The sequence below is a fragment of the Zalophus californianus genome, chromosome 8, assembly GCF_009762305.2.
Source record: "Zalophus californianus isolate mZalCal1 chromosome 8, mZalCal1.pri.v2, whole genome shotgun sequence".
NCBI classification, from domain to species: domain Eukaryota; kingdom Metazoa; phylum Chordata; class Mammalia; order Carnivora; family Otariidae; genus Zalophus; species Zalophus californianus.
The window spans coordinates 70,308,637-70,327,947 of NC_045602.1; the positions used below are offsets into that span (position 1 = coordinate 70,308,637).

Consider the following 19,311-nt stretch of genomic DNA (forward strand, 5'->3'; position numbering starts at 1 on the left):
TATGAAAATTAATTTAAAATACACTCGCAAACAAACCTGATATTGGTCAATAAAGGCTCATTTAATCTTGTTGGAGATATAGACTAGACTCCCTTGGAACTATCTGTAATAAGGGAGAGTTGGATTAATTATGTGTACATCTCTTAGAAGCTGTTCTTTTCTTCATTAAATAAATTAACTTATTGATTTATGCCACAATACTTCCAAATAGAATTTAAAGTGATTAACAAAAGTATTCTAAGAAATTCATTGTGGAGAAAAGCCAGTATGCAAAAAAAGAAAGAAAGAAAGAAAGAAAAGAAAAGTTAAAGGAAGGAAAATAATCTAGTTGATCAAATTAAGCACAAGTCCTAAATCTTGGTTTCCTTATGGCTAGAAATAAGGAAAGGCAGCCTATTCTATAACTCACATGACCTAGGAGGAAATGGCCTACAAAATCTTCAGAACAGAGCCTATAAATTTGGACTTTGCAATTAAGGGTGTGTTGAGAACTCATACAAGAGGATATTGTACATAACTAACAACAGTAGCTTTGAAGAGCTCTGAACCTTGATATACATAATCAGTGATGTTCTGGAAGAATAGTTTTCTTTTTTTAATTCATAAGTGACATCTTTTTTTTTTTTAATCAAATCTGATTTTAAAAGCAAAGTGTTACTTGCACATGATTTTTAAAAGCCTTTCTGGTGTTTTCTGATAAAGAAAATCCTTTTTCTAAAGGGAGAAATGAGCCAGCTAGAAGATTCTGTAGAGTCCAGGTGTTCTGGGTGGTGCCTCACGGACCAGGTTAGCTTGCTTTTTAAGTAGCAGGGCAACTGCCACTTTACATCATTTTTATGTTCTTTATGCAAGATTACAGGTAGAAAAAAAATAATTCCACTGATTTAAAAAAAATAATAAAATCACTGCCCCAGTTTAGCTTATGGATTTTCACATTGCACAACCATATTTGTTCTGAGTAAGGCAAGCTTAGAGAGATACTGGGTCAGAGTCTCCAACACTGCCCAGCCCTGATCTGATTCTTTAAACAGAGGAGAGAATAAATTACTATAGTTAAAAGAAAGGGTTTCTTAAAGATCACTATCTCACCACATAACCTTCGGATGTGTGATTTAGTTTCCTGAGTGAAGCTGTTCATTAAGCAGGGGCATATCCTGGTACATAATGGTGCATTTCCTGCTCCTGACTGACCATTTCCTGATTATTTGGTACTAAATTCTGAGTGATACCAAGATGACAAAAACGGCTCTCTTCCTTAAAATGTGACTACATAAATTAATAAACACATTTGTTAGTATATATCAATATTGTCCTACTGGTTTCATTTGAGTTTAGTAATTCTGGGTCTAGAATAACTCGGTGAGGTTCTCTCTGTCTTCTGCCTACCCATGTCAAAATAAAAATGATGAAATTGCCAATGATAATAATCACATCTCATGAATTTAGAGAACTTCACTATAATATTGTACTCTTTCATGTTGCCACAAGGTTGGAAATGGTGCAAGGCTAGCTCTCTTCCTTCCAAGAATGACAACATTTTTAAGTTGGCTTACAGGAGAGTATTTTTGTTATGTTCTTACCAAGTATCCTCATTTTATAGATGAAATATGAGGAACAGAAAAGATAAATGACTTACTTAAGGTGACATAATTTGTTGATAGAAGACCTAGGGAAAAAATCCAATTTTCTCCACCATCCCCTCCTATAGTGAAAATGAAGGTAAAAAGTAACTAGCAAATGTAGTTATTAATCTGGTCAAAAATAGCTATCATCTTTTATCAAGTCCTAGTGGTTCAATCAAGGCTCTGTAGTAGTAGATTTTAAAGAAGGATCTGTGTGACCAACTAGTGACTCCACCCCTCACTCCCACACACACCCCCTTCCTCTCTGTCCTACGCCTCAAGGTGGGGTTATCTTCAACCCTTCTTAGGAGTAAAATTGTGAGGACAGATGAACTTCTTACAAGGGTAGGTTATAAAAGGACAATCAAGTTGAACTAGACTGAGGAAAACTGAAATGTTTTTGTGTCTACTTCCATCTGTAATGAATGACTTTAAATTATTTAAATGAATTTAAATTAAAAAATGTTAGCTACAGAGTCACCAGAAAACCTAGTGGATACCAGCAACTAGAAAACAAACACTTATTACCGTAACTTAAGCCCTGTTAAATACTGTTAGGAAGCAGTATTTATTCTTGCCTGACTTTCACTTTAGACGCAGAACAAATCACAGTCATGGACCAAATCATAGAGTCAGATCCTGGTGTTCTTCAAGAAGTTCAGTCTAGTTCAGCAGAATATAATAGCAGAATAATTTAAAGAAATTTCACTAGACTGCTAGTCTGGGGAACTGGACTCTTCATTTAAATAGCAGAACATCATCTAATTGCTTCGGACCTCAGGGTGTTTGTAGACGGCTCCGTGGGCTGCTCTACCTCCCATATCCCTTCTAGTTCTAAAATTCTTTAACACAGCATTATCCTATAGAGCTGACTTGTGATCCAGTGGTTAAATATTAGCTGTTGTCATTCAGCCACATTGTACCTTTCTTTTACTGTCTGCAGATCATTTTGGGGCCTGTGGAAAGGACACTAGAAGGGGCTTGGAAGACCTCAAGATCTCAGTCTTAATTCCACTCCTTACTGACTCTGAGTCTTATAATAATACACTCTATAATAATAATATTATTATTATAATAAATCCTCTTTCTTAACTAAAATATGGGGGAAAATCTCTATGACTTAATAAGTTACAGTGAGAATCAAGTGTAAAATTACAAACAAATATTGACTCCCTTCAAAACATAAAGAATGATTAACTTTAAAATAGAAACAATGTTATTGGCTTTCTTTAAAATCTTTAGAATATTGCTTACTAAGTCTACTTGGACTCCCATAACAAATGGGATGTTCTGTGTGACTTGAACAGCAAACATTTATTTCTCAGAGTTCTGGACTGTGAGTCCAAGGTCACTGTTGGCAGGTTTGGTTCTCGGTGAGAGCCTTCTTCGCCTCTTGCAGATGGCCACCTTCTTTCTGTGTCCCTCCATGATGGAGAGAAAGAGTTCCGACGTCTCTTCTTCTAAGATAACCCATCCTGTCGTGGGGCTCTACCCTCATGACTTCATCTAAACCTCATCACCTCTCAAAGGCCCCACCTCCTTCCTAACACCATCACATGAGGGATTAGGGCTTCAACCGATGAACATGCAGCCCATAACATTCACATTAATTCTGGGAGAAAGATGTTACTGCCAGTATTTTGATATCCTCAAGATACCGAGAAGAGAAAATCTCAAAAGGAATTCAGATCATCCATGGCTATAGGGACTATAATTTTGCCATTAACATTTTTACAAGAGGACAAAGGACTCTCAAACTCAAAATTAAAACAGTGAAGCGACCTTTCTTTACCAATTCCATAGGTTTTAAATGTGAGAGTGTGAGATCTCTAAGGCATTACAGATAGCATCCACACCATCTCCTCCCTTTCGTAAGTAGGTTTGTTGACACCACCAAAAGCTGTATGTTTTAGCAATTTGCTGATTGTGGGGGTGCCTGAGTGGCTCAGTCGACTGTGTATCTGCCTTCAACTCAGGTCATGATCCCAGAGTCCTGAGATCGAGTCACGCATCGGGCTCCCTGCTCGGCAGGGAGTCTGCTTCTCCCTCTGTGCTCCCTCTGCTCCCTCTCTCTCTCTCAAATAAATAAATAAAATCTTTAAAAAAAAATGGCTAATTATGTGAACTCAGTCCCAAAATGATGGTCCTTCTTCTATATCATGCCTTTAGTACGTTTAGAGGTATGGTATGCTGTTTAGAGGTTTCCACCTACCATGACTTATGCAGAGGGTGTGTAAGATTTCCTAACATTGTGATCATTCTGTAGAGCAAGCGGGAAGTCATAACAAAGAGTGGCTTTCCCATCCCCTTCATTTAGATGTAGGGCAACTGAGAAGTTTTGCTTCTAGCCAAAGGTCATATAGCTAGGAGGCGGGCTAATGCAGGTGAAAGCATGCAGGCTTGGAGTCCTTTAAACCTAGAATGGAACACTTTTCTATCACATTTTAGCTCTGTGACCTTGAGGCAAGAAGTTTTAGTTTCCTAGGCCTTCAGTTCCACATCAGCAAAATGTTAACATTGTAAAGATGAAATAAGTTAACAGATAAAATGCCTGGCACATAATAACATTTACCGCCCCCTACTTCTTTCTTAGTAGCAAATCAAGGGCTAGCAACCACAATTCTTAACTCCTTGTCCATTACACTTCAAGTTGCATAAATAACAATACTGTTTTGAACTGAGAATTTTAAGTGCATTTTTTTAAAACCTTGTTTTCCAAAATCAATCTCTTCACATTTTTAATAATGCAAGAAAGGAGCTTCAAGTTGGCCCACAGAGATTTTTATGAACCAAAGGGTTATTTTTAATTGGATTTTATGCCTGTTGTTATGGAAATAGTTGTTTCATAGATTAAGCATTATGACTTGAGAGCAAGATCAAGCCCAGAATGGGGTATAATGATGATATCACTCCTAAGCTTCTTTTTCTTGACAAAACACTTTTAAAATTAAGAGAACGGGAGTGAAGCTGCTTCAAAAGCACATATTTCTAAGAGAAAAAGTCTTCCCTATAAAAATAGCTTTAACATGATATATTCTCTTTTCAAAGATCAAAACTAAGAATGACCCTTGCTGCCAGTAGGATGCTAAGATTCTGCAGAGTTATTAAGCGCTTCTTTCTTCACTGTTGAAACTAGAAAGAGTTCCTTTGATCGTGGAACTTGCTTTCAACATTTGGTTTCAAAGTTTTTTGTTTTTTGTTTTTTTTTGCAGTTGCTGAACTAAGAGGCTTCCTCTAGTTATTTAGTGATCAATCTCTCAAAACTGTTCTGTCTGGACTCGTTTTTATTCATGTATCCGGATGTGTAATTTAATTTTTCTAAAGAAACAAAAAGAGATTATTTCTCATCTTAATGATGTTTTCTTTTAAAGACATGAAGCAGTTCCTCCTGCAAAATTTAGCTTATCTCACTGGTTTGTTTTAAGCCCCAGAGAAACCCCAACCAAGGAAAGCAGAGCTTGCTCCTGTTATATCCTAAGAGAGAAATCAGGATAGCCAGCAATACCAAAAGCAAACAATGATCTGCTGTTGGATGAACTACTGGGGTTCTTCTACTTGGTTCTATTAGTCTGTCTGTCTTTTCTTTCTTTCTTTCTTTCTCTTTCTTTCTTTCTTTCTTTCTTTCTTTCTTTCTTTCTTTCTTTCTTTCTTTCTTTCTTTCTCTCTTTCTTCTCTTTCTCCTTCTTGGCCTTTTCTATGTCCTCCTATGAGTCTTGGACATTGATTGGTTTTGCTGGTAGAATTTGGTTGAAGAAATTATGAACCCAACCCTGATCCTGAATCTGTTGAAAGTCATGAAACTCAATGATGTCATGTCTTCCATTATTTTAGCATACCAACACACTTCAGTACTTGGAAAACAGGGGGAAAATCCATCCCCAAATAATGTATCTTTAAAAACGTTTCATTACTTTTTTTCTGTGAATCATAGTGTCAGATTACTGGAAATACTTTTCTAATTAAAAAATTTCCAGGCATATTAAAGTTATTTTTTCCCTTGCTTTGTTTTTAAGTGGAAGAGGGATGTTTGTCTAACTTTGTCATTTCAGTAATTTCTACAAAACAACTTTCTGAAATGATTTGTCTGTTCCAAGCCAATGTAAACCCATTTGTAATCCATTTGTATGGATTTGCATAGATTCACTGGCAGCTCCTTTCCCAGGTGGTCACATTTCTTGCCTTTTTTTCTTTTGGTCCTCAGCTGGGAGTCCGGACCCTCTAGTGCTGTTCAATCTCACTTTTCTTTCTTCCTACCCACCCAACTCTTAGACCTCAATTGGCTGTGACTTTTTTTTTCATTTCCTACAAGTCAATACTTTTATCTAAACCCACTCCACTAGACTTAGTTTTTAGATGTGACATTCCATAAACTTAAGAATTTGGTGAACATTGGAGGTACGTGACACAAGAGTCAAGAGTAGCCATCACACAACCCCGCCCAGCGCAGTCTCCTCACCAGAATCTAATCGGCTAGTTGCTTCAGCTGAAGATGCTTAGCTAATTACTTATGGTCGGCTCTCTCCCAGAAGTCAGAGGCTACAACACTGCTATCTGCTTCATTAATAAGAAAGCCATAACTGCAAAGATCAGAGAATTCCCTGGGAAAAACAACAACAACAACAACAACAAGCAAGTGTGTGTAAATTTGGGAGGCTTCCCGATACTATATTGACTGTGCCTATTTATGACAACAAGGTTCATTCACTTGTCTGATCAATGCATAATGTTAAAGATTCTTCTTAAAGTGTCACACCTGAATGTCTGTTAACTTGTCATTTTCCTTGCTTGCTCTGACTCTAATGGGCTTGAAAATTGATCCAGCCAGTCTCTTCTCTCCTCTCTCTCTCTCTCTCACCTCTCTCTCATTTCTTTCTCTCTTGTCTCTCCTCCCTCTCCCGTGCTTCCCACACCCCTTACTTTGTCTCTTGCTCTCACTCTCTGTGAGGTTCATTTGCTTGACTGATTCTGAGTGTCCATAATGACTGTTTGGCATATTCTACAGGCAAAGGTCCCGAGACCCTTTTTGCCGGCTATAACCTCAATGATAACGAATGGCACACAGTGCGTGTGGTCCGTCGAGGAAAAAGTTTAAAGTTAACCGTGGATGACCAACAGGCCATGACAGGTAAAGCCCCCTGTTTCCATTGCTTTTCTTTTGCTGAAGCTTTAGTCCTTCCCATTTCTTACAGGTGACTATGAAAACCAACTACACAACTTGACGCTGGTGCACACAGTTCATTTTTTCGTTCCAATTTTTCCAGCAATGGTGACATTTAATAAGCAGCATGTTAAAAGTTTTTTCTCTCAAAAGAGCAATACTTTCATGTCATGTTCTTTCCTGTAATTAAAGAAGATGTTATATATTTCAGTGTTGTGGCTTGATAAATATCTTAGGGCCTCATAAAATATTGAAGTCATTGTTTACATGCCAATTTCTGTTCAATTTCTTTGTTTTTTATATATTTTGGCAATGAACAGCCGCAAGTTATACTTTTTAGCATCTAGGGAAATTGATAGATATGCTGGCATTCTGTCGGGTGAACCACTTTTTCATTAGAAGTCTGGCCATTTACCTCAGTTGGTTAAACCCTCTAATATTGAAGATGTCATGTTCAATCCCTGATATGTAGATTCCTCACTGAGGTGAACTGTATAAAAGTCCACCCCAGGGACTTGGAAACCGAATGAAAGAGGAATTGGTGCACCTTTGTTCTCTCTGCTGAAAATAACTCCAAGCACATGACCCACTGGGATATTAACTCTTTTTCTTTTTTTAGAGAACATCTCTAAAATTATTAATTATTTTAGAACAAGGCACAAGATAGTCCTTGTGCAGCAGGGAAGTGTGTCCTACATTCAGTCCTGAGGGGTTCCCATGATCAGAGCTCAGTTGATTCTATCAATGTGGAAATAGCATGTGTGGGATTTTAACTTTTGAGAGAATCATTTCTGAGTTCAAATGAACCAAACTACCAACTGTTAGCTGTCTTTACTATCTTACATTTCAATAGCCCTTAATGGCTTTCCAGAACTTTTTTCTACAAGTAGATGCAGCTTTATTTCAGAATCACCTGAAGAGCTTTAAAAGGACTGGTTCCTGGCCTGACATCAGGGAAAGTCTAGGAAGAGCCCAGGAACTGTTGTTCTTTTCATTTTATTGTTGTTGTTTTCTTTTAGGTTTTTTTTTATTTGTTTGTTGAAAATCTCTTCAGAGGGGACTCTCATGCAGCTGGTTCATGCATTAGCATTTAGAAACCACTACTATGTTATATCATCTTGTTTTCTGAGAAAGAAAATCAACCAGAAAGCTGTTAGCATAAGCCCTTATTCAAAATTGCCGAACATGAGAAGGCTCTAAGGAACTGTGTGAACTTAGGGAGGAAAGCAGAATTTTTGCCGGGCTTTGGCAGGACTGTCAACTGAAGTTCAGCTAGTTTTGGTTAAGGATGGCTCTTAGAAGAGGAATGAATCGTTTTTGTAGAGTAGCATCCATCATTTGGATGATTTGAGTTTTATCAAAAGGAGTAGAAATGAGGACTTAGTGTCAAAGGTCATGTTCAAGAGATTTTGAATACATAGCTCCTGGAGAGAAGGACATGTGAAAACTACAGGAACATGCGTCAGTCCCTAAGTGTGTCTTAAATCTCACACAGCGCAATGAAATGGACAGGACATATGCATCCTCACTTTACAGATGATGAAACTGAGGTTCAAAGGGGTTAAGTGACTTCTGTTTCTTTGAAATGCCACTGTTGTCAGAACTTAGAGGAGGACCTAGGCTTGTTTATATTGTTGTTTTTGATTTGTTTTTTGACTCATGGTCCGTTGCTTTATATTCATTCATATCCTAATAAGTGTATAATTCGAAGACAAGTACCTTCCCAGATACAACATCATGTCACAAAGACACACGTCTAAACTCAAACAAGAACTGATAGGCTAGAGCAGTAGGTGATGAACGGGATGGTTGACATAAGCCGTTCATGTTCTTGGAGTTCAGAAGAGAAGTTGAGGACCCTGGTTTAAACGGTAGTTTAAGATTACAGATTAAGATTAATTAATCTTAAAATTAAAGATTACATTAGAACTAGGCTTTAAAGAGAGGGTGATGCAGATGATAAAAGTATGTGGGGGAGCATTCATACAGGGCAGAATGGCTCTGATGGGGCTACACAGACTAATGTTCAGGGGACAGTTTTGTTTTGCTTCATGCATCCATATGGTAGTTGACAGGGCTAGAATGGCCTTTTGGGGCAAATGGGTCAATGCTCTCAACTAAGGTGTTTATTTTTCACCTTCAGGCAATTGGAAAGCTTGAGAGTAAGCTGAGAGAATATTTTTTGAGCAAAATAAATCCTGTGTCAGTGTATTAGATTGCTTCAGGATGTAGAGTCATAAGTCCTGAACTATAGTGGATGAAGAAAGGATAGAAACAAAAGTATGGTGTAACACATTTTGTTAAATTTTATTTAGAAATAATTTCAAATTTACAAAAAAAAATTCAAAAATAAATACAGTACTAGGGCACCTGGGTTGCTCAGTCAGTTGAGCGACTGACTCTTGGTTTTGATTCAGGTCATGATCTCAGGGTTGTGGGATTGAGCCCCGCTTTGGGCTCCACACTAAGTGAGGAGTCTGCTTGTCCCTCTCCCTCTGCCCCCCCCCCACTCATGCTGACTCTCTCTATCTCTCTCAATAGATAAATAAAATCTTCTAAAAAATTAATTAAAAAATTAAAAAAATAAAAACAGTACAAAGAACACTGATATATCTTTACTCTTGTGAACATTGTATCCCATTTCCTTTGACATTTTCACTTTCTCTCCTTTTTGCTTTCCGTAACCAGTTGAGCAAAAACTAAATACAAAATGGCTATTTACCCCTAACTACTTCAGAGTGCATTTTCTAAAAATAATGATAATCCCCTACATAACAAAGAGTTACGAACTTCAGTAAAAGTTGCTTGGATGCAATATATTTTATCCGTTCGGTCATCCATACTCCAATTTAGTCGGTTGACCCAGTGTTGTCTTTTATAACATTTCCCTTCCAGCACAGTATGCAGCCTGGGGTCAGACACTGCATATAGTTTTCAGGTCTCTTTAGCCTTCTTTCATCTGAAACATTTCCATCGGCTTTTTTTTTTTTTTGTCTGCCATGACACTGACATTTTTGAAATCTATAAACCTCCCACCTTTTGTCACTGTAGAGTCACTCATCTTGTGTTTGATGTTTTCTCGTGATTAAAGTTGGGTTTTGCATTTTGGGATGGAATATTGCATAGGTGTCATTGTGGCCCCCTTCCAGTATCCCATCTGAAGGCATAGGATGTCCCTGTCCTTGACCGGTGATTGGTCAACATTCTGTCCAGTTTCTCCACTGCATGAAGAGTAGGTTTTCTCCCTTGCCACTAATAAACTGTCTGTGGAGAGAGGTTAAGACCATGAAAATAGCCTGTACCTCATCAGAAGTCCACCCTAGATTTAGCATCCACTGAAGATTTTTCTCCTGATCCAGTCTTCCCTGCGGTAGTTACAAAATGATTATTCTCCACCTCCAGTACTTCTTTTTTTCTTTTCCTTCTTTTCCTTTTTTTCCTTTCATTTTCCTTTCTCCCTTCCTTTTCTCTCTCCTTTCTTTCCACTCATCCTTCCTTCATTTCTTCCTATTGGTATGGACCCACAAGTTTCTGTTTTTCAAACAATTTAAATTACTTTACTAAATTATTTTGGGCCAGTGTGAATCCCATGCAGTTGGTCTTTGTCATATTGTGACATGCCCCACCCCAGCATTTTCAGGGTATTTTTTGTTTTTGCTTGTTTGTTTTTGCCCTTCCTTACTTTCTGCCGTGACAGGACATTCCAGGCCCAGCTTATACCTACCTTACCCAAGCCCTGGAATCAGCCCTTCAGTCTTCATTTAGTCACGAATGATATTATAGACCAAGATCTGGGTGGTTGGTGTGCTCGATGCTCCTCAAGTATATTTGTTTCCTGATCCTTTCAGCAGGCAAAGATAGGAAATATATTCAAGTATCTACACCTACCTGCATATAGATATAAATATACACACACTGAACTGAAGAATGTTCCTCTGTGGTTTTCACCTCTCCTTGTTGCCAGCTGCTATGTGTTCACAACCTTTCGCACGTTACCTTAGGTACTAACTCCTTATTTCTACTCGTTTTGATAAAACCCAAATCATCCAAACAGTGGATGCTAATCTACAAAAAAATACATGTGCACATAGACACGCATATACGCATATTTTAGAAAATACGAGTTCACAGTGGTACCTCCATCGCGACATCATTGTTTCTTCACTTCCCACATTCTGTGTTTCCGTGTTCCTTCTTCTACGGTGGGATCCTTGCTCCCAGGGATATCACTTACTCACACTACATCCAACAGTGAATCTAAAATAGTTTCAGGATTACTTGAAGTTGCCCATACTACTACAAGTAATGCATCAACTAAAAAAAATTCAGGATTAGTTTGTGATTCTTATTCCCCAGTGCCTAAGACTTAACAGATAAAATCAAATGCTGAGTTTATAAGTAACTTGGATGATAACTTGGCTTGTTTTCTTCCTTCCTTCTCTCCCTCCCTCCTTTTTTTTTAATTTTCTTCCTACCTTTCTTTCTTTTAGTGTAGTTATAGTGTTCATTTGAAATACAGTTAATTTATTTCAATTTAATTTTTCCTTCCCATTCTTATGTACTTACACTTGGAAGTATGTACATTAGCATGCTTTTAAAATCAGTGCAACACATTTTGAATTAAGTGATGAATGAAGAGAGTGCGAATATGATCAGTGTAACATAGAAAATTCTAGAAATGGCCCCTAAATGAATTGCCATCTAATTTTCATAGAAAATTAAAGATATATATTTTCAATTGCATAGATTCCTATTAAGATTCTAAGTGAACGGCTATGTTCTACCTCAGTGAATTGCCTTCTTCAACTTTCAACTTTCAGTGAATACATCATTCCTTTGTTTACTTAAATGGCCATGCATTTATCTACCACCAGCGATCATAATGTTAGGAAACAGAATTAACAGATGCTTACTTAGTTTACTTACAGATGTAGGAACAAACGAGTGACCTAGTCAATGGAGGAACTCCCAAGAGAATTGACTCTGTTGAGGAATCCTTCCTAAGCTACCATCACCAGTTTCTGTAGTGCTGTTCCTGGGCATGGACTAGTTCTTTGTGGCAAAGTTACTCATGTCTCCTTTGCTGATCCATACTGGGACTCTGGCACATAAGACTTCATTAGGAATTCATAGGCCATTGATGAAGTTTGGCTTATGATCTGAAAGAAAAGGAATCCTTTTTAGAATTCCCAACTTTGGAAGACAAATATATCCTAAGGCATTTGTTTAACAGGTTTTTGTTCAGCATGTATTATTAAAATTATAGTTTGAGTCTTGGTCCACCAACTCAGGTGTGCAAGAAATGGAACATTTCTTAAATGTCTTTATGTCAGCACAATATAAATCAGAAAGGCCTTAGGCATTTCTTCTGGATTTACAGGATATTTAATCATAGTCCTCGTTGCCCCCACTCCCTACTCCCCACCTTGGATCAGGCAGAGCCTCCTTTTGACTTTTCTCTGCACTTGGTCTCAGCAAAAACCCTTCTCCAAGTTTGTCCTTTGGAATTGCAAGAACCGTGTTGGTCCTGTCCTAAGTGGGAGACTGGGTCTTTGCCTACTCCTGCCAGGTTTTGTGGGCTGCAGTCCAGGTCCAGTCTCCCTATGTGTACCTCACCAATTCTCTCTGAACCCTTGACCCTGAGCAGAGAGTGGGATGCTGGAACTCAGCACTTCTAAATCCCACCAAAATTCTCCTAATCAGTGGTAATCCTGTTGTCTCTGTCAGCCCTCAGTGCATTCTGTTCTCTCCTTTTCTTCTTCTTCTTTTTTTTTTTTTTTCTTTTCCTTTCTAGAGAAACCTTGTAAACCCGGCCCTTGCAAAAGACTGGAGAAGGCATTGTTTTCCAGCAGCTTCCACTTCGTCCTGCCAAGAAAAACCCTTTGAGGCAAAATACTTAGCTAGCATTTTAAAATTGAAGGAAGAACAAAATATATACTAGTATTTCAGTAAATTAGCTTGCCATTTACTCTTTCTCAAAATTGCCCAAGGCTTTAGAGCAGAAATTTGATTTTATCCTCTGCTCTGTAGGAGTTGATTTTTTTTTTCAGTAGTAAAAACCAACATGGTATTTCTCAGAGTTTAAAGACAAATGGGAATATAAACCAAGTAAATATTGATGATTCACCCAAATTATGCATTCCCCCCCATACTCCACCTCACCTTTTTCTTTCCCCCCCAGCTCCCAGCATCTTGCTGCACAGAGCTAAAGACAGTTTTATTTTCACATCAATTTACCTTTAATTGGTGAATTTTCATCAAGGTGATTCATATTTAGGGGATTATGTTTTGGGAGAGATCTCACAAAAGCCAGCAATTCATAAGAATAAAAAAGCTTTGATTTATAGAGCATGGAAAAAGTTTCCAACGTGGGCAGTGGAAACTTGCCACTGAGGCTTAAATTTAGAAACGAAATTTTTTCCAAACACTCCAGTGACCTTCACTCAAAGCCAACCATGAATCAGGAAAGCAATGGTTTTTTTTAATTTTTTTTTTTGGTTCTGTCCTTTTTTGTGTTTTTATTGAATTTTATAGCAAGTCAGGAATCATTAAAGAGGAAAACATTTAAAGGAAAGCACTAGACACTCTTCATGTATTTCTTCCTACATTTGACCTCATCTTTAAATTAGAGTTAAATGTACTGTTAAGCCTGTGTTAAACACAGCACAGTGCATACGCAGGCCATTCATTCTTGGGAATGTCTGCATCTCACCTAGGGTCATGAGACATGAAAGAAACTTAAGGGAGGGATTCCCTAGGCCTTGGACAGGAAAGGGTTCTACAGGCTATATGGGATCCCTAAGTAGGGATTTCTTGGGTTTCAACTCATCACTTAGTCTCTCTAAAAATTCTGAACTATGTGTTTTATACATGTGTGTATGTTAGTGGGTCTTTTGTTGAACAACATTTAGCATACGTGCAGTTACTCAAGCCGGCAGGCTGGGCATCATCATCCTGTAATGGAGCTAACCTGAGTTCACTCCTTGGAGACTTACAGATGGTGACGACACCAGGTGGAGTTGTCCCACAAAGCAAACTGTATTTGCAGCAAATAAGGAGATGACGAGGAACAATTTCCAAGCCTGTGACTCCCTACACAGGAGGAGAGGTGTTCTTTTTTTTTAGGGTTAGGAAGAATATTCAAAAAGGAGAACTTTGTCGTCCCAGGTAAAGGCTTGCTCAGGTGTACTTAGAAAGCATACCTATGCCTGCATCGTAAATTATGGTCATGAAGCTTGTGCTCGTCCTTGGGCTGAGACTGTAACATTATAATGAAGCAGAGGTAACTGTCAGACAAGGGAAAGGGCTCTGGGCAGGCTCCAAAACCGGTATAAACTGGATAGCGTCTTGGGCCCTTATTTCAGGTAAGGAATGCAGGGTCTTGCTTACTTTTGAAACAGCACTGCAAGTTTTTACCACTGATTTATTGTCTCTGATATGGTTAAGCTATTTCCAGGCCTGGTAGAGACCTTTAGTTTTTGCATTCCCCTTTTTTCCCCTTGATATCCTTAACTGTGGATGCTTTTGCATTTCTTTGTAATTCTTACACCTCCTAGGAATTTCTGCTGAGAGTGTGTTTGGACAAATAGAGCTAAAACGACTTCTCTCTAGTGTCATGAAAGCCGTGTCTCATTTTTCTTTTGCTGGGGACCCCCTAACTCTGCTTACAATTTTCCTCCTCCCATCATCTATACATTATTGGTAAATCCTGCAGATTATATCTGCAAAATTATCTCGTTTCATGTCTTTTTTTTTCCATTTCTGCTATAACTATCCTACTTTAAATTGTCTCCAATTTACTATACATATATCAGAGAGATTGAGACTCTCTTTCTCTTTCTCTTTCTCTCATTCGTGGCTTTTGCCTGCCTAAAACCCTCCGGTGCCGACAAATGTAATCAGGAGGTGCTGTGCGTGATTATCTGGCCCGTGACTCTCTTCTCATTTCCCTTGAGCCACTAATTTCACTTATCCTGAGTCTCCAGCCACACTTTCTAGCTTTTTGTCACCTCAGCCTGTGTTCATCTGTTTCCCCTTCCTGGAATCTACCTCCCCATTTTGCTTCTCCAGTTCTCAGCATGTCTTTCTCTTTTTAATCCTTCAAATTAAATGTTAACTCAGGCCCCCATTCCATACTTACACAACTCCCTGATTATCAAATTCATAGCAAGTTTTTTTTTAATTTTGCATTATATATTTTATTATTTCCTTACCTCTTTTTGTATGCCTTTCCCCAATAATCCATGAGTTTTATGAATACAGGAGCCAAGTCTGCTCCTCACTATACTATTTCTTCATTACCTAACAACACCTGACACACACACACACACACACACCACACACTCAATAACTTTAAGTGAATTAACAAGTTGATGTAGGGCTGGGGGTTATTTTGTTCTGCAGCTGAAATTTAGCTTGACTCTGAGCAAGACTAAACATACAATAGGTGATAGTGTTATCTGCTTGGGTATAAAGATTTGATTTGCATGGTAAGATTTCTGTGCAGACACACAGTCCAGTGGTTGTTTCTCGTTGGAGATTATTGTTCTTCTGGGATACCCAAACCCTTTGATCAGAAGTATTTTGCTAACTTGAGATTCTCTTTTCACTCCATCTCTGGAGAAGACACTACATTTTTAAATGCTTAGAACCTTAAAAAAATCTTTCTCCTTTAATGTCCTTTATTTTTTCATAATATATGTGTCTAATAGTAGAGGTGGTTACAATTACTGCCAGGGGATTAAACTCTGGAGTAAATTCTGAGGGGAAAAAAAGAATGTTTAGGAGGCAGCAGTTAATATCTTCCTAGTCGGTGGATAATGGCTTTTAGGTGCTAATTCTCCCTCGCGAGCAAGCATATCTGCCATTACTGTCAATGCGATTTATATGTGCTCATTAAAGAAAGAATAGACTCTTGAACATGGGCCATAATGATTTTTCTTGTAACTGGGCCATGGTTGCTCCCAAACTGTTTTACTACCTTTTTATTATTTATGCTCTTGCATACATATTCTATTCCTTTGAGAAAAGAAAACAGACATCACTTGTTATTTTTATCACTGAACTTCTCGGTCCTGCTAAACAAAATGTGCTTCCCTATTTCAGAGCTATCAAGAACTTGACAGTTGGAGATAATATTTAATTTTAAGTATCTGAAATTTAGGGGGAGGGGTGGGCTAGGGGGTGGCATTTCCTTACTATCTGTTGGTTCACTAATGGAGCTTTTAAGAAAAAAAATGACAGTTTCACGCTTGGGGGTGGGTTCATTGAGTTAAGGCTCAGATTTTAATATAATGAAACAAAAAATCAACAAAAGGAAGTATAAAAGCCCAAGTGATTTTTTTCAGTTTTTTATATTCTTCCTTCTATATAGTTTATTAATTCAATGTTTCTGGTGTGATATTTGAAAATTCTTAAAGGCTCCTTGTATTTGCTAACAACAAGGTAAGTCCCTACAAAATAGTATTGAGGTCATTGAACAAAAGAACTGAAGGAGAGAAAAATGATGTCATACAAGAAACCAGAAATGCTAGGGATTTAATAGTATTTTTACATCAGACAAGGAGGCATTGTGGGGAGGAAGGAGGAGGAGAGACAATTATTTACGGTCATATTTTTTGTATTAAAAAAAATTTGCAGGGACAGAATCAGAAAAAAAAAAAACCTAATAGCTGAAAAGAGAACATGTCAAGGGATGGCAGAAATGCTGTTACCAGGATCAAGGACTAGTAAAGAGGTGTGGAAATTAAGTGGAATTAAGTACAGCTCAGGGGAGAGTTTTTTACACCAATGAATTTATAAGCATCAAAATCAATTATGTATATAGACAGTTTTTCTTGCACAAGAAAAAGTAGGCCTTTTATGTTTCACTTACTAGCATTTCCTCAAAATGCCATCTAATATTTTACTGTCTTGACTAAGGAAATGGAAATCTGTCAAACTGGTCGAGGGATGCCCACGGAGATGGTTGTTCGATCTTCATTACACCCGAGAAGGTTCAGTGCGTTTTCTCAGGGGCTGATCCTGGGATTGGCTCTAATATTTTCATTAATATTATGGATGATGGGATAGGGCAAGCTTGATAAATTTTCCAATTATGCCAAATTGAGTAGTGAAGCTAGCACCTGGAAAAACTTGATTGTAATTTAAATGACCTTTTTGAGTTTCAGAAGAAAGCAAATGACAGTTTAATTAAAGAAGAGCAAGATGCTGGGTGCGAATCACTAGCAATGATAAGAGTGCTTTATGTTGTACACTGAGAAACAGGTTCATATCTTTGTATATTTTACCTTCAACAGTATAGGTAGGTTACAATAATTACCTTAGAGGTATAGGTGGGATTAGGTTGGACTTTCCTGGGGTTGACAGAGTAATTTGGTGGGATGCGGAGGCATGGGGACTGAGTTGAAAAGTCAATATATAAATCTGCAACCAAACTTCATATGAGGGTGTTTAAAAAAAAAATGTGCTTTATGGTAATGTGAGTTAATTTTACTCATATTTTCAAAATTGGGCATGCCTTGGACCCACTTTAGGTATCCAAAACGTAAGTGCAAAGAAAATGGCCTGGGTCCAGAAGAGATCAACAGAAACTCTGCAGTGGCTGGGAGTCTTCTAGCAAAGACTGTGGGAATTGTTTCGCTCAGAAAAGGGAAGATGAAAAGTGCATATTTAACTTCAGACACATTTTCATGGTTCATTGTTGGAAGAACAGTGAGAAGCCCTTCATTTTATCTATTGAGTATAGGAAAATATACAATCTTTTTTTTTTTTTTCTTGAAGAGCATTTCTTTATAAAGAAAAGCACATCCAGGGCAACTGGGTGGCTCAGATCGTTAAGCATCTGCCTTCGGCTCAGGTCGTGATCCCAGGGTCCTGGGATGGAGCCCCCGCATCAGGCTCTCTGCTCAGCGGGGAGCCTGCTTCTCCCTCTCCCTCTCCCCCTCCCCCTGCTCATGCTCTCTCTCTGTCTGTATCTCTGTGTCTCAAATGAATAAATAAAATCTTAAAAAAAAAAAAAAAATACATCCTCACCAAATTGAGATGTATCTCTTTCTTTAAAAGAATGATTTGGGACAATCATTGCCTTTAATTCCTCCTTCTCCTTTCCTCCCCCCTTCTTTCTTCTTTCCCTTCCCTCCTTTTCCTTTCTCTCTCTCCCTCCCTCTTTCCCTTCCTTCCTCCCTTTTTTTCCCTCTATTTCTTGCTTCCTTTGTTTCTTCTACTTTAAAAATTCTGTAACTTTGCCTACCGAAGGTGGTTTTTGTTAAGGCTATAATTTGGACAGAGATTAAAACCTGACCTAAGAAAGTTTCACTAAGTATCCAGCCTGTAATATCATTGCCATATTTTTACTATATGTAACTGAATGTCAAAGGGTATTTGAATCCTTGTATTTTAAAATGTGATATTGTCATGGAAGTCTAAAATTGGGCATTTCTTTCACATACAAAAATAATAATAATACATTATCTTCCCTTTCAGGGCAAATGGCAGGCGATCACACAAGGCTGGAGTTTCATAACATAGAGACTGGCATCATCACGGAACGCCGGTATCTGTCTTCTGTCCCCTCCAATTTCATTGGACACCTGCAGAGCCTGACATTTAATGGAATGGCATACATTGACTTGTGTAAAAATGGTGACATAGATTACTGTGAGCTCAATGCCAGATTTGGCTTCAGGAACATCATAGCAGACCCTGTCACCTTCAAGACCAAATCGAGCTATGTTGCCTTAGCTACATTGCAAGCCTACACTTCTATGCATCTTTTTTTCCAGTTCAAGACAACATCCCTAGATGGACTAATTCTATATAATAGTGGGGATGGAAATGACTTTATTGTGGTTGAATTAGTTAAAGGGTGAGTATATGTCAGTTCAATGACAAATAAAAATTTGCAAAATGGACTTTGATATCCAAAAATAGACATTAAACAGATGTTTTGGCTTCTAAGGCAGTGGGCAGGGGTGTGGGGGAATGGCTTAAATAATGTATTTGCTCAACTGAGGGTTCTAGAGGGGAGGGGGATGGGGGGATGGGTTAGCCTGGTGGTGGGTATTAAAGAGGGCACGTTCTGCATGGAGCACTGGGTGTTATGCAGAAACAATGAATCATGGAACACTACATCAAAAACTAATGATGTAATGTATGGTGATTAACATAACAATAAAAAAATTTAAAGAAAAAAAATTTTTAAAAAATGTATTTGCTCAGATCACTTCTTGTTTTATGAAGATATTTTAAAAGTTAATAGGAAATCAGTAGAGCCTTCTATACCTACATTTTCATATACGAGGTACAAATAATACCGAGTTATAATAATGATAAGCCTTCCATGAATCGTACACTTCAAATGTGGGTCTCCTTATTATGCATGCTGTAATTCTACAAAAGAGTTTCTACAAATGTATAGAAATGCATGCTAATTATCTAATATTAAGTAATCAGATTACTTCCACAAAATCCCATTAACTCAAACTTAATTCTTTATCAGAATTCCTTGAAGAATTTAGAAGGAAAGATTTT

At 37.9% G+C, this 19,311-nt stretch overlaps 1 protein-coding gene across 1 annotated transcript in view; it reads left to right on the forward strand.

Moving 5' to 3' along the window:
* The window catches only part of NRXN1 (neurexin 1), a 1,127,542-nt gene that overhangs the window by 535,727 nt on the left and 572,504 nt on the right, over window positions 1-19,311 (forward strand). Inside the window, 2 exon segments of the mRNA XM_027622286.2 lie at window positions 6,625-6,747; window positions 18,265-18,646. Of these exon segments, the coding sequence (XP_027478087.2) occupies window positions 6,625-6,747; window positions 18,265-18,646 (505 nt within the window).